General features: G+C 38.7%; 1 protein-coding gene across 5 annotated transcripts in view; it reads left to right on the top strand.

Annotated features, from left to right (window-relative positions):
- Nucleotides 1–19,743, top strand: part of RGS12 (regulator of G protein signaling 12) — a 90,575-nt gene extending 70,832 nt beyond the window's left edge. For 2 of the 5 annotated variants that reach the window (XM_083834761.1, XM_083834762.1), the window contains exons 17-18: nucleotides 2,100–2,717; nucleotides 13,998–19,743. In XM_083834761.1, coding sequence (XP_083690887.1) covers nucleotides 2,100–2,717; nucleotides 13,998–14,362 — 983 coding nt within the window. In that variant the 3' untranslated portion in view covers nucleotides 14,363–19,743. Of the gene's footprint in view, nucleotides 1–554; nucleotides 4,265–13,997 lie in introns of those variants that run through there. The other 3 variants (XM_083834763.1, XM_083834765.1, XM_083834764.1) reach the window with 3 other exon arrangements.
- Nucleotides 19,744–24,459: the final 4,716 nt, after the last annotated feature.

The following is a 24,459-nucleotide window of genomic DNA, read 5'->3' as shown; positions in this document are numbered from 1 at the left end:
ACTGCTCTGAAAAGGTGGTTACAAGTAATAGTGAGGAAAGGGGTTATTGGTCATCTTGTGTATTCTGAGTCCCATTTTTACTTCCAGTTAAATCTTTATAGAGTTTTGATGATAGTACCAAAAATGAACAAATAAGAGAATTTACTTTCTTGTAGAAAGTTGTCTTTGGGAGACAGAAGAATAAAAATGATGTAGAAGTAGAAATCGTGATATACCACCACTCTATCCTAGGGCATTAATTTCCCCAGACAAAAAAAAAAAAAAAAAAAAGAATAAAGAGAATATACCCACAGATTAAAATTTATTGCTGATATTAACTAATATGCATATCCAAAGCCTGGTTATGCACAGTTATAGAGCACATGAATGTTCGTCTATGAATAATTGTCCACTGACTGGAATGAAAAAAAATGCTGTGACTAAAACTTTTATTGCAAAATAGATGTTTGTTGATGTGTTATTACAAAATGTTAGTGCGTTTTAAATTATATTCTGTTGCTTACTATTTTGTTAAATTGTTTTCCATATTTTAATATTTTCATTTTTCTTCCTAGGGCTGAGTAAAACATTAACATAATTTGAAAACTTCAGAATTCGAGGCTTTCACATTTTATTTTGAATTTTGTGAAATTTGTCTAAGTTTGGAAAATACTTACTGAGTGTTGTAGACTGTTTTTTTAATGAAAAAAAAAAACCAACAAAAAAACAACCCTGTTCTATGAAGTTTGAAATTTCAGAAAAGAACGTTTTTGTATGACACATTTCAGAAATGTTGCATGTTTTATTATGCATACCGCCATTTTGCAAAACTTTGGCAATAAGAAGCATTTTGAAGCTTCCATCTTGGCTACATTCAGATTATATGGCATTTGACAAAGCATGTTTAAGAAGTCATTTTTACAAATACATTGCAAAGCCTGCCAAATATGATTAGAAGATTATAAATGAGGTCATACAAATGCAAGTGTATGACTTTATATTATGCTAGGTTAACACTGATAATAATGTTCTGTGCTTTTTTGTAATGGCTCTCGCTTCAAACTATTTATAAGCTGGGTTGAAACTATTGATTTTAATTCATCTGTTGGAGATGGCGTTTCTAAGCATCTTTAATATTCTATAGTCTCAGTGCTTTTTTCTTGTAAAATTAGGACATGCAGAGACCCTATATTAAGAGTTACATATTTTTATATTTTTATCATTGCTACCAAAGAGTTTGTCTATTGTTGCAATGCTTCTTTTTTGAGGAGTGGTATAATTCTTGGCTTATGACTGATAAGTTTCTTGTTGCCAAGTTTTGAGGCTTTCTAGAACAATGGTGATTTACTCTGGGTATTATTTATATATAGAAGCATATTAAACCATTGGACATCATTGAGGACGTGATCAGAAAATCACTTCTAATTGTGTTAAAAACTCCATTAAAAAAACCTTCCCCATCACTCTTACTAATGGCTCTTTTGATGGCTATTGACTATCTATATGCTACTGATTCATTGCAGTTCAGAGTAAAATGGGGTTACTTGAATCATCATCTGATCATGCCCTGTGATGATAATATACTGGATTAAAACTACACCGTGAATTGAATTTAAACTGTGATAAAATATTACTAAACTGAGAAGAAATCAATATTAACAAGGAAGTTTGCAACATTTTGAATCTATGAATTTTCAAATGGTATGGCTATTTTTGAGTTAAGATGGGTAAAAACCATCTAGAATATAAAGTGTGCACCCATTGTTAGTAAGACCAGAGCCTTGCTTTGTATAAAGAATTAAAAAAATCTTGTATATGTACAGATTTATTAAATGCATAAAATAGGAAATAAAAATAGAAGATGTGTTCAAGGCTCAGTGAATTGCAGCTGTTCCAAACTGCAAAACTCTTACAATAGCAATCCTGATGGTCTTAATTATAGTGATGTTAGTGAACATTGCTGCAATTGAAAAAGTTCCTAATTAACATGGGATCTTATTTCAAGGCAGCATTGAAAGAATTGAAGATCTTCATGGAAAATAAATATGCTGAAAATTTACGTTTTAATGGCATTGCACTTTCTGACAAAAACTTGTCAATTTTGGGTTTTTCCCCAATAGAATTTTTTGAACTCATATCCAAAGCTCAAAGTAACAGAGCAGATGACCAACGTGGACTGCTAAGGAAAGAAGACCTTATTCTTCCTGATTTTCTTCGTTTACCACCCACCGGACCAGAACCGTCCTCATCTACACCAGCAGGTCCTAAAGGCCTCAACAAGCGAGTTTCAAAAAATGATGGCAAGGACGGATGTACATCACCAAGTGGAAAACAGGAGTCCGTACAAAACTATAATGAAAATTCAGTAAAGAAAATGGGTTACTCAGAAAATAAACATAAATCTGCTTTGACAGCACTCCACAGTCAGAAGACTTTCAGTGTTCCTTTTAATACTACGTTGTCTCCAATTCCACATGCACATGAAAACAGTGCAACAATATGGAAAAGGCAGTCAAGAGAGTTACAAGCTGAAGGCATACAGATGGTAGATGATGAGAATGTGGCAGACTTGACTCTTGTGGCTGAAGGAGATATTAGTAGCCCTAACAGCACTTTGCTACCACCGCCGCCACCAACACCACCGTCAGACATCAGTAAACTCACAGAAGCCAACTATCCACCCCCAACTCCTTTTGCAGGTAATCAGGAAAAATCTGGATATCAAAGATCCAATTCAGGTATTTCTAGATTTTAATAGTCTTTCCTTTTATGTAAAACTACTTTTCCTTGGCACTGCTAATCAGTATTTGGCACCCATTAAAGCAAGCAAGACAATTTTCTCTGCACCTTAAGTTTTTTTTTTTCAATTATTATTATTTTTTACAAAATAAAGATTTTCATTGCCTTAGTCTGTGCTAACTGTAATATTTCTGGTTGCCTTTAAAAACATGCATTTATTTGGATTTTGCATGTGGTCAAAACTGGACACGTGCAGACAAACCTTTAAAATACATCCATATGCTATAATTATATCATTCTTTAGTCTGGGAGTAGAAAACAGAATATTGGCATTTTGAGTTGCATAACACCACTGCATTCCAGATTTTCTGATCCATTTGTCATAATGAGATGCATGATTAGGGTATAGAAGTTTAAATGCTTTAGCAGGAACCCTAATTATGCGTTGAAAATTGCAGGACTGTTTATAATTTAAATTCAAAGTGGATAAACCTTAATTAAAAAAAAAAAAAACTCTAATAGATATTTGTGACTAAAAATAAAAATTTAAAAGTTTTTTAACCCATAGTTTGCTACCCAGAGAAATAGACTGCATCTATCACACTTGACCCCACAACAGCCACATGTGAATTAGCTCTTTCTATTAGATCATTTTAAAGAAAATATGTAACTTTTTTTAGGATGCGAGTTTCATGGTCTAGCAATACCACAGAGCAATATTAGCCCAAGGCTAAAGTATGACATTTCTTTATAAACACGGACTCTAATAATAATTGCTATTACCAGAAACTAGAGTTTGAAGATGATGGGTGTTGTGACATTGACATTTTACAGTCATTGTACTGTGCATTTTAATGTAAAATATAAGAAGAGGTATCTATGTTCTACATTTATTTTTGATGTTTCACAAACATATGGTGCCATAATTTGTATGATCACATTTCTTTGTGATGTGGGAATATACATTTTAATTATTTATCTTTTTACACAGAGTATTTGATACTGTTCTTTATCTGTATGGTTGACGATTTGTAAATACTTCTTTGATTGTTGGATGCTTATAAATGGCAATGCAAATTATTTCATTCTCTTGGTATTTGAGAAAGAAATCCCTTTGTTAGTAGTATTTGAGAAATGTTCTATAAGCGCTACTACTTAATTTCTGAAACTGAGTATTGAACAGACTTGTAACCAGTGCCTACAAATACAAAACCACAAAATGTACTTCAGACGTATTGATGTGTATATGCATAGATATGTGTTGGTGTCTTTCTGATAATGTGACAAGTGTACAACGTAGGTATCAATTTGCATAGCTTTCAGTGAGAACTGTTAAAAAAAAAACCATTTGCACTTAAAAAAAGAAAACTTCATGAATTTACAGTATTTTAATGCATGCCATACATTTCTGTGTAACCACTGAACTGTAGCTTTCCCTTTTCCCGCTTTCTACTTTTTACTTTGTAGAAATCTTTGTGTAGTTTTCACATGTATTTTGTATCTTTGTTCTCTCAGGAGTAATAAATTCTAGACCTAGTTATGCAAACTGGTTTTAAGCTTTGATTTTCTTCGTTATTGAAAAGCAGTTCTCTTAGTCCTGGGATTAAGAATTATGATCGAAATTGTCTTCTAATAAAAAACAGTTTAATTGATATGAACTAGCAATTACCATGAGACAAAGTTGGCAACCGTAATATTTGTTAATAATCTAAATATCAAAGGTAAATGCTGTCTTGAGATGCCAATAGGTCACATGTTAAATCCATAGCATTTACATGTGTACCAGAAGGCAGTTAAGACAGGAGATTTCTTTTAAATGAGTCAAAAACAGGAACTCCTGAAAGGAGAGTCTCTTCTGTCTTTGGGCTCTTGGGCTAAACTTTATATTCATCACTTTTCTTCTTATTTTAAGCTCAAGCAATTCATCCCTTGTCTTTGATAAATGAGCTGGTGATCTCAGTTCATTTGATGTGGAGTAACCAATATAACAACATCTTGATTTGGTAGGCTCTGTTTAAGAAGTGAAGGGTTGGATGGGTGCTGGAGACTGATCTACTCTTTTTATTCTTAGAGATAGGTCCTATATAACAGTACTGTGAAGCCAAATTAAAAAACAAAACAACAACAACAAAAAAACAAAACCAACCAACCAAAAAAAACCAGCAAGAAGCTTGCAGTGCTGTTACCTAGGCCTCCTTTGTGTTCTGGGCACTGAAAATGACATTTTTTCTAAAATTTTCCCACATAGCTGTGGGCCTCCATGAAATAAAATGAAGCACTTCATGTCCTGTTGCAGTTCCCCTTTTAAAATCATTCAGCGTTTTACACACTAAATAACTAATATCCTGTATGTTGAATTATTTCAGAATTTCATTTACAGATTTGAATTTTCATGTTTTCCAACTGGTCTACTCTACTTTCTCTGGTGATTGTTTTATTTTTTCTGTCATAGTCACCTATAAGAGAGCTTTAAGTGCTCGAAATAATTTTGCAAAATGAAATTCTTCGTTTCTCTTAATTTTGTAACAAATTCTTTCTTAGAAGTAAAAAAATAACATGTAAAATGCCTTTCTTCCTTCTTACAAACTTGATGCATACACTACGTCTATTTTATACTGTTCTCGCAGTACACTACCGTTTTACGGGAACTGTAATCTAAAAAAAAAACAACCCTGACTTTATTGAAAGTTTTCTATTTTCATGATTTCATGGAGATTGCATGGAAAGACTATTAAATGACGTTCAGCAATCACAATAAAAAATGCTGGAGACTATCTCCAGTCAATGATCAATTTTTAAACGGACTAAATCATTAATAATGGTTGCTTTTTTAAGTGCTTTAATGGTTCTCCGTTCATAATGTCCTATCGGTAGAAAGCGCGTTTTTAATTGCTTTATTAAATTGAAATCTTGGGAGAAAATGTAAAACAATGACCACATAATTTGAAGTTGTCTATAAAGTTGGTTTCAAATTGATTGTAACAGCAAAGGGTGTGCATGCTTACACTATATGTTGAGCTTTTATCTCTTGGGTTTATATATGCGGGGAGGGCGTCAGGGTGATGAAGATTGGCCGTACAAAGCAGCCCCTTGTGAGTAATCTTGTAGGCGGGCAGTTTGCTGACCTCAGGCTGATGGAGCAAAGCCAGGTCAATTTCTAAATATTTCCCTGTAAGGGGGAACCCTTGAGGTGTTTTCATTTGAAGATCTAGAAGGCAAAATAAATGGTGAAAACCAGCAAAACGAGGTTTGCAGTGCTTAGAACTTCTGAGAATAATTTTGCAAACACAACGTTAACGTTAAACTTAACGTTAAGTAAGTGAAACAAATATTACTGAAGTAATATTTAGCTATAAGGTACACATTATCAAATCAGTTTGCAACACAAGAATCATTACTGATTCTAGTTGTGTTACTCAGCAAGAGAAAATTTCTTGACTTTCATACGAGCTTACTAGTTCTGGCAAATTTCCCACTATAAAATTTGGGGCTTTCTGGATTGGAAAGTTAATTCTGAAAAACTAACTTCATGCTTCTACATATAATGCTGGTGGTATCCAGCTGTGGAAGAAATAATTATTGTGTGGTGTAATTGGCTTGAAGCAGTGCATTCGTTTTTGAAAGTGCTAAATTACTGATTTTATCTCTTTGGATTTATTAATTTTTAAATTGCATGGGATAATCTAGGTACTTTGTTGCCCTCCATATCCATAAGTTTTTCCCTGGTGGTTAGGCACGTTCACTATCCGTGTGAAAAATAGGTGTCGTGGGAAGGGGCAGTTTTTTAATCCTTCGGTCCCCTCAGGGGCCAGAGCCTTGCGCTGGGTTGTATATTCGGTGGTATTCCATGGGGCCAGCAATTTGTTTGCTCTGGTTGTGGACTCTCCTACTCTCTGGTTGTGGAATGCTCCTAGGTGGGCATTTCTTCTCAGCAGCAATTGGGCTTTTTCAGGAAGTATCATTTTATCTTTAAATAGGATAACTTGCAATAATTAGGACACATCGATTATAGATTTCATTCCATCGGTGGTGTTCTCTCTGTTATTAAAAAAATATTTTTTTTTTAATGTAATATGAGAAATATACTTAGGATGAAATTTTAGTCCATGGAATTATTGTCTACCAAATGAGGAAGTATTTTTTTGAGTAGATATATAGACTGGGTGGAGCAATTCAATTGAATATAGAGTTTATTCAGAAATCCCTTTTGTACGTACATAATGTCATTGGTTAAGAGAGAGAACCAGCTAGGGAAAACAAAAACATGGTGAACTCTGTTTGGAATAATACTTGGATATGTAAGGTAATAATATGGGTATGTAAGAAAAGCATGAATTTAGACTATATAAACAGTTACTTAATTTGTTCTGAAGATGCTGCTTGTTTCTGAAATAGCAGCATTATCCTCAAAATAAACTTGCTTCCTTTCTTATTGGAAAGAACTCTGAGAAGCAGGATAGTTAGTGCTAGTGCTAGGATTTTTCTCTTTGAGTGCCTGCACAGAAATAAAATGCTGTGTGGGCTTTCAGAGCCTGGGGCTGGCTATTGTTCCCGATGACAAAAAATAAAATAAAATCCCAACTGCTCTTTATTATTCACAGAAAGGGTGCAGGACACTGTAGCCAGGGAACAGCGATCAGATGATAGCAGCTGTATTTCTGTGACTTTGACTTTTTGTCTACTAAACTTTTCAGCTTCAAGGGTAATGAATTCCAAGTGCAGTCAACTTTGGGATAGTTAAAGAGATTAAAAACTCGCACATATATCTTCAAGAAGGATGCAAAATAAGCTTATTTTTGTAATAAATTCTTTAATACTTTATATAACTTATATTTTGCATAACCCCTTAATTCATGGTAGCATATTTTAGAGACAATCCAGTGATGTTTCCTATGTAAATAAGCACATAAGTGAAAACATAAATAAATAAAAGAAATGGAAGGGATTCTAGTTAAAAGATGTAAAATTAGTGTAAATCATGATTACTAGCAAAGGCTGTTGTCCGGCAGTTAATTATATCCTTATTGGTTATGTGTAATTTTATAGAAGATAATTGGATTTTGGAACAATATAAAGAAGTACTCAGGGATCCAGGAATGTTAAGGCCAGAATCTGTTAATCCCCTTTTAATCAGAGTATGATTAAAAGGGAGAATTACATGTACTACATTACAGATCAATAATAAACAAAGGAGAAGGAGAGCTATGTTAAGGGTAGACAACCAGGAAGCAAGGAACGACTTGAGGGATAATTATTTGAAAGGCAAGCTTATTTCAGTCAAACAGCAAGACACGTTGTAGAGGGAATTAACAAATTATTTCACTGGTTGGATAAAGCATTAGAGAAATTGCAACTTCTCTTTGAAACGAATGCACCCATGCTAAAATCAGATCTATTCAAAAGCACGACTTACATTTGGAGAGCGAAATGAGTTTGGTAATTATTCGTTAAATCTAACTGGTAGCCCTGCTAAACCACATTTTAGAATTTAATTGAAGAATAACATAATGGCAGATTAAATTAAAACTGATTCAAGTAGTTCAATCCACTATTTCCTACAGATAGCATTACCCTCAGCAATAATTAAACCTACTGTTAAAAAGTTCTGATGGAAAAACAAAGCGAGTGTTACCAATAAGCGCTGGAAGATCAAACTGAGGGACAAATATCTGTAGACTAGGGCAGAGATGTTTTGTCATGTCTCGCTTGGAAAGCATGCTGTGACAATTATGTCAGCTTTAAGAGAGGAGGAACAGCAAGGTTAAGCACTTTGCCCAGTTATTGAGGGCGTGTAGGTCAGTCTGGATTGAAATTCAGGGCTTTTCTTTTTATTTCTTCTCGTACTGCCCCTGGCTTTTAAGCGATGCTGTTCCCTACCACTGCTGCCATAGCCATGTAAGAGGCCACTGCCCCCAGGAGCACTGGGTGCTTTGTGTCCTTTCTTAATTAGTCACAGCCCTCGTGAACACGTAATTAGTGCACGTGAGCAGCAGCAGTCCTACCAGCTCCCTCTTCTTTGTCATATTCAGATTTTGGCTTTCCAAGTAACGTCTCGTGCTTTGGTCTTGAGAGTTCTTCTGAGATGAGAGCAAGGGAAGAACTTCTGTCCGTCCCAGGTTTCTAAACTTGATGCTGCAGAAGTGTTCCAGAACTGCCCACGACACAAGTAAATACGCTGATAATGCAGATGATTGCCCCTTTGTAGGGTAATCCATTTCTAGCTCAATGCCATCATAGTTTGGGAGTGAGATTTCAAGGCACCAGGCTTATGACACAGTTGGTGTTTTATCACGCAAGTGAAATATTAAGTCAAATTTCCTTTGGAAAGATTAAGCGTAAACTGTAGTTAGGATCATTTTGTTAAATCCTATTTTTCATCAGGGTTATGCCAGTTTAGAGGTGAAAGAAAGAATTCTGCAGGTTAAATTCCTTTTAAAAATTTCCTAAATCTTAAACATGAAGTATCCTTTTCCTTTCTGAAGCATGAATCACTTAAGAAACTAACAGTACATGACCAAGTGTGCAAGTCATTGATCAACCTCTTAAACAAGTCCATGTCTGGGAAGCCTAACATCTTGGAGTGCCATTTCACAACAGTCTCCCACATTAAAGAACACACCTGAGTCTATGAATTCGGATTGGTCATTTGAAAATGACTGATTACATTTGGTGGTGGTAGATAACCGGTTCCAATAATTGTTCCTGAAAACTTTGGTGATTCTTTTCATGAGAATTAGAATATAAATATTATGTAAGACTTCAAACAGATTCTTATCTGTTGTAAGTCATCATAAAATCATTAAACTGGAGCTCATTATATTTAACTGAAAATCTGATCCTCTCTCTGTTAGAAGTTGAATGCCTGGGATCAGTGGTATAGAAATCAGCAGAGTTATAGGATAATAAGATTTCAGTAAAGCCAGAAGGCTAAATGGAGTGATGGATCTACACAAAAGAGGTGTCTTTTTGGAAGTGGTGGGAAAATTATGGTATAGTATTTAACACTCCATCCTATGTGAAATTCACTAAGTATGGACTTTCAAATACACAGAGCTCACCTCTTACAATGAACCTTAACATTTATTTATTTATTTATTATTTTTTTTCCTAAGATAAATATAGTGTGAGTGGAACTAGATTCAATATTGATCATTTAAAAATGCAGGTGCTGAATTTTACACCTGGTCTAAATTATACTTAAAGAAATGACTCACACCTATAAAATTTAGCACACTGAATGTACGAGGACCTAATAATTATTGCATAGAAACATTATCAGTATTTGCATTGCATCCATTGGAAGATGTGGGTGGACCTATAAATCCCAAGCATCTCCGTTGCAGTTATGGCTGTTTGATCCTATCTACATGTGACAGTTAATGCTGTTCCTGAAATTTCTGGTCTTCTGAACTCGTCTTTGCCTGGAATTTGACCAAACACTCTGTTGGTCTTAAACTACTTGGAAGATAATGTCCTCCAATATCTTGCTTATATCTTACCTAGATCTTGAAGAATATTTTATACAGAAGAGCAAAAATTCCCTTTGTCTATTAAGACAGAGGAAGATTTTCCATAATCATAATGTTAAAATCAGAGAGCTTGAGAAAATACACAAAATCTAAGTGTCAGGAAAAGAGTAATATTTGTAAAGGAAATCAGGAGACCAGCCCAAATGCTGCCCAATCATTAACCCTTTGAAAACTGCAGAAAAATGTATGTACAGCCTTCTAAGCACTCATTTACCTGTGGATCTGTGAAATAGCAGATCTCCAGCTTAAGCTTAAAGGCTGAAGAAGACAAGCACATTGTCCAATCTGCAGACCAGCTGGAACATATTAACAGGATCAGATGCATGAGACGATTCCCTTACAGCTGCATGGAGTGCTTAGCGAGGGAGCTGAGGATTACCCATAGACGGGATTGTGCTACTCCAGTCTCTGGAGAGCAGTCTGTGCAAGCACTGCTGTGAGAACTGGCTTCCTTTCCCTTCTGAAGTTAGGTAGGGTGCTTGAGAAATGATATTCAGGAAAATAAAATACCATTTCTGATGTGCTTTGCGCAAGGGAAAGCAACCTGCAGTGAGAACCATGGAAGTTTTCATCACTTCAGTGCAAGAATAAAAAGCGAAGGGAAATTTTATCTGTGCAAGCCCTCTGCTCTGCAGAGATATAACCCTGTGTAGCTGAGTTTTCTCAGGCATTTGTTACTCAAAACAAGACTATGAGGAGACCAGCACAGAAGTGTTGCAAGCATCATTTGAGCCTTGTTACAAAGCTCCACCAAGTACGTGCAGATCTTGAGTCTGTTTTGAAACTTGAGGGATACATTTTAACACATGCTGCTTTGGGGAATCTCTATTATTTGTGCTGAATAGCCTTACTTCCTTTGTAAATCTTTTGTTTTGAAATGTGGAAAAAATCACATTAAAATCCTTTTTCAGTGTAGCACTACTCTTGAAATCACCTTCCAGTTTGGCACAGATGAGCCAAGATCTTTTCTACCCTGCCAGGAAAAGAGCGACCACCTTCACAATATTATCCCTTAGCAATTCCTTGTTCTTTTGAACTGGTATTTCAGATAAGGCCTTCTGCATTCCTGTCCTGCCTCTAGTAGTAATTTGTTAGATTCTTCAGAGGGATTGCTTCTGGTAAGGCCATTAATAGAAAAAACTGCCCATAGTATGGGTTTATTCCTCTTCAGATGGGCTTCTCCTGTGAAGCCTGAGAGATAATATTGACCTGATTTTTGCTTCGTTCCTAACAGACTACTTGAAAGCCCAGTTGCTCCATGTGGTGACTCAGTGACACCATAATCCAAGACTTCAATGGCGTGTCTTATCTGCAGCTGTAGAAAGACTAAGACACCAAATAAATACAGTCATACTTACGCCTTCCGTAGAGTAATACTTCCTCAGCAAGAGTTTCCGGAGACGTTTTTTCGTTGAACCCTGTTAATGTGGACTGTCTTGTGTCTGTGGAGACTATTTCAGTGTAGTTCAGAGCGACAGAGCTATGATACCTGACGCCACCATCAAAGTTTTTGCTCTGCATTACATTTAGTAGAAGGACGTACTCTTAATAATAAGACTACCGGATGATTCATGCTCTGTCAATGCCAACTATTTGTTGTGATTCATCGTTAGCACAGCTTTTTAGAAACGAGTGCCTCTTTTAAACCAACATGAAAGGAGAATCAGAGATGTCCTCAAAGGGCATAGAATAGTAGATTAAAAAGATCAGGAGTACCATTCAATACAGTCATGTAAAATAAGCATTTTAGAATAAAAGGATAGCATTTTACACCACAGCCATGCAAACAGCACTTAAAATTAAGCTGATGTTCTGTTTGCAGTATGAAGATGTAAACATGAGGTGTAATATAGGCCCATTAAATGTTAGCTGTAATTTGGTAGTCGTGCTGGGCTAGCAGGGCTGAGAAAGCTTTTTGCCTTCTTTCTGCTACTGCTTGGCTGATTTGTTTGGAGTTTGATCTAACTCCTCTAGTTGTGAAAAAAAGGCAAGTACTTCTGATGTGGAATATCCACATTATTACTTGCGGGGCTGCGCTATAGCAAAAGCAGTGAAATAAAATTGTGTTACTTAGAATTTTGACTTATTTTCATTAAATAAAAGCTTTAGCCGTTGAGAAGGCCCTAGAGAGACTTGATTGAAACAGTATGAAATTGCTTTATTGTCCTTTCATTTGCATTTTTCCCCTTCTCTGTATTGAAAAGTTCTTGGTTATGATGATTGTATTATTAATTAATTATTTTTCTTACAAAGAGCAGAGTACAGATCACTTTATGGAACAAACACAAAAGATTTCCAAGCCAGCTATGTGATTTAACCACGCAATTCTCATAGGGGCTGTGTGGCTAAATGTGCTGGTCAGACATTTTAAAATGTGTTAGGTAAGGCATGTTGGATAAGACGGTATGTTTTAAAAGACCAGCTGTTACACATGGAAAAAAAGAAATTAAATTGCAATGGAAGCCCTTTTTCATGTCTGCCTTTATCTTGAAAGATTTTCTATTTTTCTCTTGGATAGCAACTGGTCTATTGAAAGTAGTAAAGAGTAAAAATTATCTCTCCCTGCAAATTTTGCCCCCTTTCCATCATTATGACAGGGATGTCTCAGCTACTCATGTTGGTAGTCATGGTGTGAATCGTGAAGCAGTTCTTTTGTCATTCCCTTCTTGTTGCCTGTTGAAACAGCCAGAACAAACGTATCTGCAATTACTTTAACAAGGGCCTAGCGGACTGCATTGTCATATCTAAAATAAAACTGACTTTTTTTTTGGCGCCGAAGGTTTTAGTCTAGGGTTAACCTCAACTTCCCATCCCAGTTCTGAAAAGAACTGCTCCTGTTTTTACTAATGAAAGTCATATATTTTGTATGAGGCAAAGCACACTGACAGATGTTTTTGTTTAATTACATATCTTGTAGTTGATGCAAGTCTTCGAATATCAAGCCCAATGTGTCTATTCCTAGGGGCTTCTACTTGACACTGCACAGTCTGTGAGGCAGCCAGTGCTGGGAATGAGGAAGACTTGGGACAGTAATGGCTTGGCATGGTTGGTTCTAGACAGTAGGCCCAAATCCTAACAGTGGTGATTTTAGGAATGCTGTACCAAAAAGAAACTTCAAGGTTAAAACATCACACATAACATTTTTATTTTTTTTTTAATGCTTAAGCTCTTCAGCAAACTACGCTATTTCTTTTCTTCCTGTCCTGTGAACTGTCCCCCATAACTGCTAGATTGCATTTCAGCACAGCAAACTGAGACTTTAGATCAGCCTAAGTCTGTTGGAGAAAGACTAATCTCTAGCTAAGTTAAACAATATCTCAGCAGGGATATGGTGTTGGAGGTCATTTCAAATCAAAGAACATCTCCTGTTCTGCCCCACTGGGAGTTCTGTATCCTCCTGCTTCACGTTTGGGTTTGCTGATGTGAGTTTTCATTCTAAAGGTGTACAAATTTATGCTAAGTAGTTATTTTTAATGGAAGTTTATTTATTTATTTAAATTCTGAATAATGCTAAAGTAAGACAGATCTATATTGACACTATATGTACCTTTGAGGCCTACTGTTAAGTTACCTGCTGGGTACCTCCGGCAGTCTCCTGGATGGGGTGGAGGAATGTCCCAGTTGATGACCTACCTTTAGCACCTCAGAGGAGGTCACAGCACGGAAAATGCTAGGAACCAGAAGATAGCTAACTCTTCTGTTTTGTGCTTTTTGTTTAGTTAGTCTGTTTGTTTCTAATTCTTCTATCAGGTGCAAACCACAAAAAGAAAACTGATTCACAGGGAACTTCAGGAAACTCTTGTGAGCAAACGTCTCTCAAAGCAAAGACCAGCAGAAGTGTTAATCCTCCTGGCGTGAGAGACAACCCCGGCAAGGAGTTGCCCGTGAACAGGATAATTGATGTGGATGGAGTCAAGCTGGAAGACACCGGCACACGCTCCTGTGATGAGTCCGAAGGGAACCTCAGCTTTGAAGGTTATGTCTCGGAACTGAGATCTTGCCAAGGGAGGATGAGGACTGGAGTTTATCGGACATCAGACCTTCCCTCTCTGATTGCTGTAAAGAGTGAGAAGAATAAGGGCACTGAGAATCAGTATAAAGCTACTTTTGTTTAAATCTCTGTTTTTAATTAAGAGTTCTGGTATTTTTACCTGGCATTGGCAGCAATGGAAATATGCCTTAGGGACATGTTTCTGCGAGTTTTAAGTTGTTTTCAGTACCTGTTGCCTTCAACAAGCCTGCCAGACAGTCTGTTCTGATATGAGTTAGAACCTGTAGAATGAAAAAAGAAGTATTTTGATGAAAGTATTGAACTATTTGCTTTTGTTCTCTTACTGTTTATATATCATTTTCCCTGTCATGATTCTGTTGCACAGTGCAATTAAAATGATGATTTCCACCCCTACCCTTCTTGTCTTTAATAAAGACAAACTCACTTTAAGTTCCCCTATCCAATTTCTTTATTTAAGATGACTTAATTTTAATCTTCTAATGCTTTTCCTGGTCTGCAGGATTCCCTATGTGTTGGTAGACTTCTGAAGTATAAGTAAAATCAGTTACTGTTGAAAAAAGGTTATGATTATTTTATTAATATCTTCTTATCTGGCTCATAACATTTGGGATGAGGTCCAGGTGAAATTGAAATTCACTTTTATCTAATGGATTACATGGCTTTTATGCAATAAAACCTTTGTTACACAAGCAGTGAGAAGAAAAAAATAAATCCTGTTCTGGGAATAATAGCTGCTCCCATTGCCAACACTGGTGATGTTTCCGTAGCAGAAATGTATGTGCTATTTACACAGCGGTGGGAGAGCCATCCAGGTCCCTACTGAGCGCTGCTCTTGGTGTCTTGGCTTTGGGGGAAGGTGGATTTTTGTTACCGCTCCTTCAGTAAGCAGTTAATTGCCACTTGTTCTTCTTGTCGTTGATGCTACTTTCAGTTCATCTTCTAGCCTTGGGCAGAGTTTTGAGGAAGAAAAGGTACTACTGAACATGTTGCTTTGCCGCATTCTCCTTTTCCTCATTTTTCATTTCTTCAGAAGAGGTTATGAGTCTGGACAAGCAAAAGTGTACACAGAGTGCTGGCTCTCTGTTCAGCTCTTTGAAACAATACCAAGTATATATATTGAGACCTTCTGGTGGTTCACTGCTTTGAAATTGCTTTGGGACTCAAAAAGTCATATTGCATAGCTCCCAGGTGGCAGAGCTGCACAGGCAGGAAGTCTAAAGCTGTGATTATTCATCAGCTTCTTTTTCTTTGCTCCTTCTTACTAAAACCTACCAAGAACTGTGAAGTTTTAGAACACCAGAAAATACTGGAGAGTGTTACTCAGTTTCTTAAACTCATATCTTTTTGTAAAACGAGAAGGAGCTACATAGAATTTTACAACAGTAAGGTGTGGTTCCTAAAGCTTAAGAGTTATACATTACATACTCCAGTGATATAAAAGGACATAGCACCCATTAGCTTTACAACTTTAATTCTTTTTCACGATTAAGTGATTCTACTCCTATTATTGAGGGAAACATTAATATTAGTCTCAACACAGTGCGTGACTGAATGAGGATATGTGCTGTAAGAATAGCTGGTATTTTAAAAACTTTCAAGATTAAAACCCATTTGAGAGCCATGCTAAAATCACAGTGGTGCAACAATGTTGGACATTAGGGGAATTCACAATAGCATTTTTGAGGCTGTCAGTGCTAGTTGGTAGCTGAGTATTTTTTTCTCATGGCAGTGAATAAAATGAGCTGGTTGTCTGAGCCCAGATCCCACTGCGGCCAGGTATCCATGCCAGGGAAACACAGCTGGCAGCAACTGAAATCAGAGGTAGGAGTGGGTGAACAGGCTTGGAAACCGATGCAACTGGATCGCACACCGTGATGAACTGAGCTGCTGAAGCAGAGCCATAGCGCAGTGTGTGCGGGTTGGCTTTGCAAGCACTCAGCGTGTACCTGGACTGGGGATAAAGGGGGAATAAAGGGATAAAGGGGGAAAGCTTCCTACTGTTTGCTCCTTTTGATCTATAGGGTAGGTTGCTTCGTATCATACTGTATATCATCTATGCAGGACACAACTTAACAAAGCAGCGATAGCACAGTGATTATGAGAAAATGTTTAAAACATCTCTGTATTTTTAAGTGGTTTTCCCATGTTTGCTTCTTCTTATTGTTTTGGTAACATTTTGCTAAGAATTGCTTGTGATAAGCTATTTCTTTGCACAGATAAATGGCCACATTTATCCTATCTTCCAGCAAATTAGTAGCTTTGTTCTAATCAAGACCAACATCACACCAGTAAAACTCAAGAGAGGGCTCAGTGACCTGTGACCCATTTTGCACTTTTTGTGTGTTTTGGAAAATCAAATCCTGACCTCAAACAGGTAAAAGCTTGAAACTCAAACACAATAATTACTGTCTATATAAATCCTTGATCAGTGTTTTAGATGAAACCATCTTACATTGTGGAAGTGTGCCTAAGTGGTGTTTGGTGAGCAATATACAGTTCTTTAACTGGAAAAAGAGACAGCTGAGGGGAAGTATAATGATGTCCTAAAAACCTTGAGTGCTATGGAAAGGGTGGATAGGGACAGACTGTTCACTCTCTTCTAAGACAAGAGTTAGGGGCCATCAGGTGACGCTGGTAGAAGGTTCAGTTCAAAGAGGTGGTTCTTCACCCCAGTAATGAGAATGGTGAAGACCCTTTCCAAAGGACACTGAAGAGGTGGGAAGGTTGCAAGGGCTGCACTAGCAAGCAGTTGAAAGAGACCTACTGGGGGTTTCTAAACAGACAAAATGCATGGGATCCAAGAAAACTCCAGATAACTGAAATTTGGTCTGTTTTCTTTCTGAAAGCTGATAAGCTGAGGAAAAAGAAGGCAAACAAAAAAAAAGCTGTTTTTAAATACTGAGTGCAGCAAACTGGGTCTGACTCTATCAAGGATTCAAAGGAGAGTCAGGCTGTGTGCAGGAAAATGAAGGATGTGGAAGAACGGAATTTTCTTTAACATAGGGAAAAATCCTGGCACAATGCCTGGAAATCCTGTAAACAAGGGAACATGGGAAAAACATTCCTCCCTGCTCTGCACTGTTATGCCAGCTATTGACATATTGTTTAAAACAATGACTTCTTAGGTAGGACTCGCGGAAGTTCACTACTTGGACTTAGAAATAATAATATTAGCTCTCCTTTTCAGTATCTGGCAGAAAAGAAAAACCAAACCTGCTGGAATCAGTTGCCACAGATCATGGAGTTAACAAAAACAAATGTGGAGAGCCTACCTCTGGCTGATGTTTTCCCCAGTTTTGCTAAGGATGTTGTCCGATTTTAATTACTGTGTGACTTCAGCATTATAATATGACTTTAAGTTACCTCATTATCCTGTGGTTTCCACTACTAATGAAATCTACTTGCAAGTAAAAAAGCAGCCCATTTGAAGCACTCTTTGACAGTGTCATCCTTTATCTTGCCAGTTAGTTCTTAAAGATAATCAGGCTTTATGTGTCTTTATTTTTCTTTTACTTTTCCCAGTTTTCCCTTGTTGAAACTCCACTTATAAAGTGAGCTCCTCTTAAGGCCACACTGACACATAAAAGAGGAATTTGATGTTCCCATCCTTTTATTTGGATGAGGGAGATCCACTGACCTATAGCCTCAAACTGTAAAAAATAGTAATGCCAGTGATAAAAACAAAACAAAACAAAACACTTAGAAAATCCTATAGCTTTCTAAATTTTATTTAGTATACCAGTTCTCTTGTATTTCACTCGTTGTCATGGCATCTGAGCTTCAAATTGTAGTGGTTGCAGCCTCACAGGCTCCACAACAGTGTCAGTCTTCTTGTTTATTGTTTTAAAAGCTCTGTGAAGAATAGAAAATACACATATAGGCAAACTTGAAAAGGGACTTTCCCCTCAGGATTACTCTAGCAGCGTGCCTTGTCAACAGATTTGTGATATAACAGACATGCAAAATAAACCGCTGCGCAATTTAGCTTTTGGGGACTGCATGACAAATAACCGCTGTTTTATGAAGGCACATAAACAGGATTTGCAAAGGGACTTTGCAAGAGATTTACTGCTCCGTGGAAAGGAGCCAATACCTGACTGCACCATGCACTTTCTCATGCCCTTCTGGGGTCTATTTAGTGTCTTTCAAGGATGCTGGGTCCTTCTTGCACTACTTCCCCTCCTGAAAGTTTTGGACTCTTTTTCTTGCCTTTGCTGTCACGTGCATTGTTTGATTTCTCCTCGTCTTGTGTTGGAATTTACTTTCTTGACAGAAAACTGCCAAAAGACAGTGGTTCAGCCAGCAGCCTCCTTGTCTCATTGGCACAGAGATAATGGTGAGCCACTTTTGCCTTTTTGGAAGTAGCTGATTTTCACCACAAAACTGAAATCCTTGACTGTAGTTGTTTCTCAGCAGGGGTGTTTCTGCCCATACCATCTCTGACACGGTATTGCTAGTGAATATTGTCATTAAAAATCATCTCTCTTAAGGTCATCTGTGGCTGGGAGACCAGACTAGTGTGTGGTAGCATGCTGCAGCATCTGCAATGAAACAGCCTAAGGCATCTTTTCACCAGTTCTCAAAGATTTTGAAAAGTTTCCAAAGGCTCTGCTAGAGAAAAGCCCCAGCCCAACGGCAGGACCTTTTCAATAAGTGTGAGAAGCCAAAACTGTTGCAAGTCCAAGCCACTCCTCATTCCCCACCGCAGCTCATTGTGCTGGGTTTAGAAACGGCCGTATTTTCTGTATCACCAGGCAGATTTCCAAGCTCTGTGAGAATGTTACAAGCCATTGTGACAACAGGGCTTCTCTGTGGCTGGTGTGGGTGTTTGCCCTGCAGCAAAAACAAGTGGCACATCCAAATACTCCTCTGCCTGTGCTCTTGGAATAGCATCCCAAGTTTAGCATTGTGGTAGCAGGGTACTGAACAACTGGTGGATTTGTGAACCATAACCCTATGCCAATTAAAACACAGGAAAAAACTTTCATTAATCTTACTAAAATATTTCCCTGCTGTAGACCCACCGTTATTTTTTGCCAGGTCCCTCTTGATATTTTTCAGAAGACCATTTATCTGCTGGGAAGTGCTGGATGATCAGGTGTCTGCAAATCTTGTCTGCATTACTCAAAATGTTAGCAAATACAATGTGTTAGACATGAATGAACGTGCTTTCCAAATTGCTTGTGTGGAAGATAAGGAAAGAAAATTGTTTATATTTTTTCATCCTAAGCGATCATTCTGTTGAATAGTCTAAATATTGTGTTGTACAGATTTTGATTTGTATTCTTGTTTTATTTGTGGTTGTGACTTTAAACTTCTCTATAATGGATTTCTAATATGAAAATGCACATTGAATTAATTTCTCACGCCTTGTCTTTCCAAAGTATTGAGAGATCTGTACCGCACAATGATGTGTTTATAGGATCTTGAGTGTGTCAAATATCTGAAATGTTAATTGTGTATTACTAAATAAATAATTTATACCACTGAAACTGATAGTGGTTTGTTGGCATCTAATTTCAATGCAGGGGAAAAAAAAAGTGAGTTGGTTTTTTTTTTTCAGTTATTCACAAGGAAAAAAATCTACATTATAATGAATACTGTACTTTAACTTAAGTCGATGCATTTTAGAAAGTTGGCATTTTGTCCTCAACACTGGTTGTGGTGGAGTGTGACTGAGCCAGGCACTGGCAGCCATGCACAGTGAGCTCTTGTCCCCACAGCCCAGCTGATGGGACCTCCTGCCATTTGGACCTAGCACTTACGTACATCACAGCTTTAATGAAAGTATAAGACAACCTGGAAGCAGACTGCACTTTATTAGAACTTGCAAAGAAGTCTCCTTAAACCTGGCTTACATAAAAATATTCCTTTAAAAGAGAGTTTTTAAGAATTCCTTCCAAATATTTATATACCTTAAAAATAACTCATCTTCAGGAATTTAATAATAGTGGGTTAGATTTTTAGCCTTTAATTAATTCCTTTTGCTCTATTCTAGCAAGACAAAGGAATTGCAATCCTAAGGTATGGCTGTGGCTGCATGTTTTCCAGGTACAGTGTAATCCCCCTCTGGCTGTTCTTTAGCATAGACCTGGGGTTGTCCAGCTGTGCAGTTTCTACATGGACATATGCATCAAAACTCCTCTGCCTAGCTGCAATATATGATTACTCTACCAGTGATCAAGCGTGGAACAACCTGGGGCTCAGAGGGTCAGTGTTTATGTACACTGATGTTAATCAGTGATGTGACAGTCCTTAAATGGTTCCCATCTCATTCACCACCCTTGTCATTTGTGCTTTGAACACTCTGCCAGAGCAAGGGTCTGTGCAGCAATTTGGGTACTAACAGCAGAAAATAATGACTGATGGGGATGGGATGAAAAGTAATTCTTCAAATTCCATGCCAACACTGTGTTATCTGCATGACAATCTGGTACCAGTTTCCACTTTCCAGTAATGATGCTGAATCCCTCCCCTGCATGTACGCACAGCTGTAAAGACACAAGAGCAACTCCAAGCACCTATAGCCTGCACCAGGTATTCTTAAATACTTTGTGACTGCTTTGCCAGGACACACTGACCTGTATCTCTCTGCTTGCATCTCTGCTCATGGTCTCAAAACAGTGTATAACTTAGCTCAAGCCTCAGTTTTGGAGCAGGCTGGCAAAGAAATGAAAGGCCAGCTAGAAGTAGATCTAATTTAAGTTAATCCCCTTGGAGTGGAGAAAACTTAAATCACTGCACAAAAATGAAGCTAATGTCTGTCCCCTGTCCTGTGAGAGAGAACTGGGGTCTTAATGATTTGAGTCTTTCCTGGAAAGATGAACCCATGTTAAGGGGAAACTACCCTTTAATTACTATTCTCCCTCATTTATAGACTTGCACAAGAATCCCTTTCAGTAACTATATTTGCTACTTTATGAATGACATAAACTCACATACCAATGATATTCACATAACTTTCACCTCTTCCACAATTTTAAAGTTTCCAGAGCCAGTCCTACAATTAGGATGAAGCAATGCCTGGCTGAGATCAGCCCTCTGTATGTAAAGCAGTTAGCTGAAACTTATTTGCAACCAGGAGATAATTGGTGGTGGGCACATATCTTTGATCTTGTCCTTGCTAATTGGAGCATTGAGTAAAATGCGTGCATGTGTGTGTTAGAAAATCCAGCACAATGCATGCCACAACTGTGCTCCCTGGCGAGGGGGTGAAGGCAGAAAAACACAGGTGCCAATCTTCTTGTTGGAAGGTGCCTGATGGCCAAACCAGCCGTCACAAGACTGACACCATGCCAGTTTCCTGCAGAATGCCGATTCTCCCATTGCATCTTGTCTGTTTGATGAAGAACCTTTCCCTAACCCCCAGCCTGACCCTCCCCTGTCCCAGCTCCATGCCGTGCCCTCGGGTCCTGTCGCTGTCCCCAGAGAGCAGAGCTCAGCGCCTGCCCCTCCGCTCCCCTCGTGAGGGAGCTGCAGGCCGCCGTGAGGCCTCCCCTCGGCCTGCTCTGCTCTGGGCTGAACAAACCAAGGGACCTCAGCTGCTCCTCATACACCTCCCCCTCCAGACCCTGCACTATCTTTGTAACTGAGTCTCCTTTGGACAGTCTCTAGTCTCCTTTGGACACTCTCTAGTAGTTTTATATCCTTCTTACACTGTGGCACCCACAGCTGCACACAGTACTTAAGTGAGGCCGCACCAGTGCAGAGGGTGAAAGGACTTGGCATAAGACATAATTATTCCTCGCTATGCAACTCCGTAACTAACAGGACTGGGCCTTGTGAGAGCAAAGGTAAGTCCACTTAAATTCAAAATAGGCATAACAGAGCTGATCTGAAAGTCATGATTTCCCTCCTAGGAGACACTGTCTGGGATCTTCTTGCCTAACTTTAGGTGTCTACTCTAAAGCTGCCTTTTTGCCCTGAACACAGGTGTTACTTTATGTATTTGATAGAGGTACAGTTCATCTTGTCTGTGGATATAATGAAGGAGTTGAAACATACATTTGGATGTGTGATCTGTACCTTAAATTTCATTCTTTTCTATTTTCTAGGTCTCCATTGGAACCTCAATCCCTGCTTTAGATGTAGATACATATGCAGCAGGTCCCTTGAAGTTAGGTGGGGTGAATCTGATCTGCCAGTTTCTCCTGATGTGTGAACAATGTAAGTCAATGACAGCTCAGATTGTTTCTGCAGCAATTACACAGAGCAGCAATTACATTTCTGCAGCAATTACAAGGAGTGGCACTGGAGTTACAGGGAAATGAGGGGAAAAAAAGAGAGAGGAGGAAACACAGCAGGAATATTGGCCACATCGTGCAATCTGTAGCCTAGACCTATTCTTGGGGCAAGCCGTGAGACAGTGAGTGGTACACAAATCATTTCTGAAGTCAGGCGTTGTGCATCAGAGAGAGGGCTGCTCACTGGTAGGGACCCCAATCTCCTCCTTGTATGCTTGTCCCTGCCTTTTTTGGGGGAGTGCAGAAAAAGGGTCCTTTAGGCTTTTTCAGGGACAGAATCCCTATTGCTTTGGTCACAAAACAAACAGCGAGAGTGACCAGTAGGAGATGATGAGGGGGAAACATGAAAACAAAGAAAGTTAATGTACCTTCAGGGCTTTCTGCAATGTGAAGCCCTGGGGCATCTTCTGCCTCTGCTGACCTCTTGAGGGCTGGTGGACCTCAACAGGGTTTTCTACCACCAGTGTAGATGGGTTTGAACCCACAGGCCTTTGGCCTCAGCCACTCCCTCTGGCAATGAGCAACTATGCTGCAGTCTCCAAAAGAAGGAGTCTGGGGACAGGTGATGGCAGAGGGAGGTCATACAGTGGAAGGAGAGGCCATGAGTAGGGGGGCTTTTAGTAGTCAGTGAGAGGGGAGCCCTGGCTGAGGGGCAACCATGTCCCTCCCCACCTTTCCATTATGTTACTAGCTCTCCGAAATGCACTGGGATCTATGGCACTGAGAGACATGGGTCGTGTTTCCATGTAGGTACAAGAGCTCAGGTGGGGAGAAAGACGATGTGAGGAGGAGGCAGGAAGAGAAAAGGAAAAAAGGGGCATTCACAACAGATGGGGAAAGAGATGGCAATTTGTCACTGAAATCATCATTAGAAATACCTTCTGAGGACATCCCCATAGAGGTTTGCCACAAGATTTGTAATGTAAAAACCCCAGGGAAAACCCAGGCAAACACTATGCTAAATTAGCAGGTTGAAAATACAGATTAATAAATCCAAAGCGAGCATCCTTATGGTGACACTGCAGCATCCATGCTGGCCCTAGGCAGCTGCCACAGTGACACTGAATGATGGGTGTGCTCCCTGTGCGTGGCTTTAGCAGAGGACACCTCGTTGCGTGGCCTTGCCTGGTCACTGTACTCAAAAGGCACAGTCAGAGGCTCTCCAAAGGATGTTGCCTGGCACTCCAACCCTTGCAACGCTTGGCGCGTGAGCTACCTGCAAAGCACAAAGTGAATGCTTAATAAGGCGTCTGGTTTCCATACATATATATATATGGAAAAAATATGGAAAATATATACGGATGTATGTGTGTAGGTTTCCATACAGGCTATTATTAGGGCTGCAATCAGAATAAGTAAAGTGCTCTTGTTGACCTCTGCTCCCCATCCTGCCATAGGCAATAACCCTGATGCTGAGGCAAGCTGCAGAGCTTGCCTCCTTCCTGTGGGGCTGTCCCTCACCCCTCAGTGCTCTCCCCAGCCTCGAGAGGGAAGATTTCAGCTGCCTTCAGCTGCAGAAGTGGAGCCACCTTCCCTCACACATGCCTGACTTATAGACCATTTTAAAGTACGCCATGGGGGCGTCTAATATGCTAATGAAGAAAGTGGGTGGAAGAGCAGGAATTTGAGCACAGCTAAAAATGTACATGCCTAACAATTGCAAATCAGCCTGTGCTGAAGTTACCTAAATGGGTTGGCATCAGTGGAAGGTGGGTGCCTCTACACCTCTTCTTGTCAGTTTGCTGTGAGTACACGGCTAAAAAAAAATCATACGCCTCTCTATATGGACCTGCTGTTTCAGCCAGGGTTATCAGTAAAGGTTTATATCAAAAAGTCCCTACTTTCCACTCTTACTCAAACAGTAGGAGGAACAGTGTCTTCATGCAAACACATCCCAGACTGGTTGCAGGCATAGTATTTCAGATATGCTGTGGCATCTGGCTGCATTAACAGATCC

The sequence above is a fragment of the Anser anser genome (genome assembly GCF_964211835.1).
Source record: "Anser anser genome assembly, chromosome: 4".
Classification (NCBI taxonomy): Eukaryota; Metazoa; Chordata; class Aves; order Anseriformes; family Anatidae; genus Anser; species Anser anser.
The sequence above is the reverse complement of the archived record's forward strand: the minus strand, read 5'-3'. Positions and strand labels throughout refer to the sequence as shown.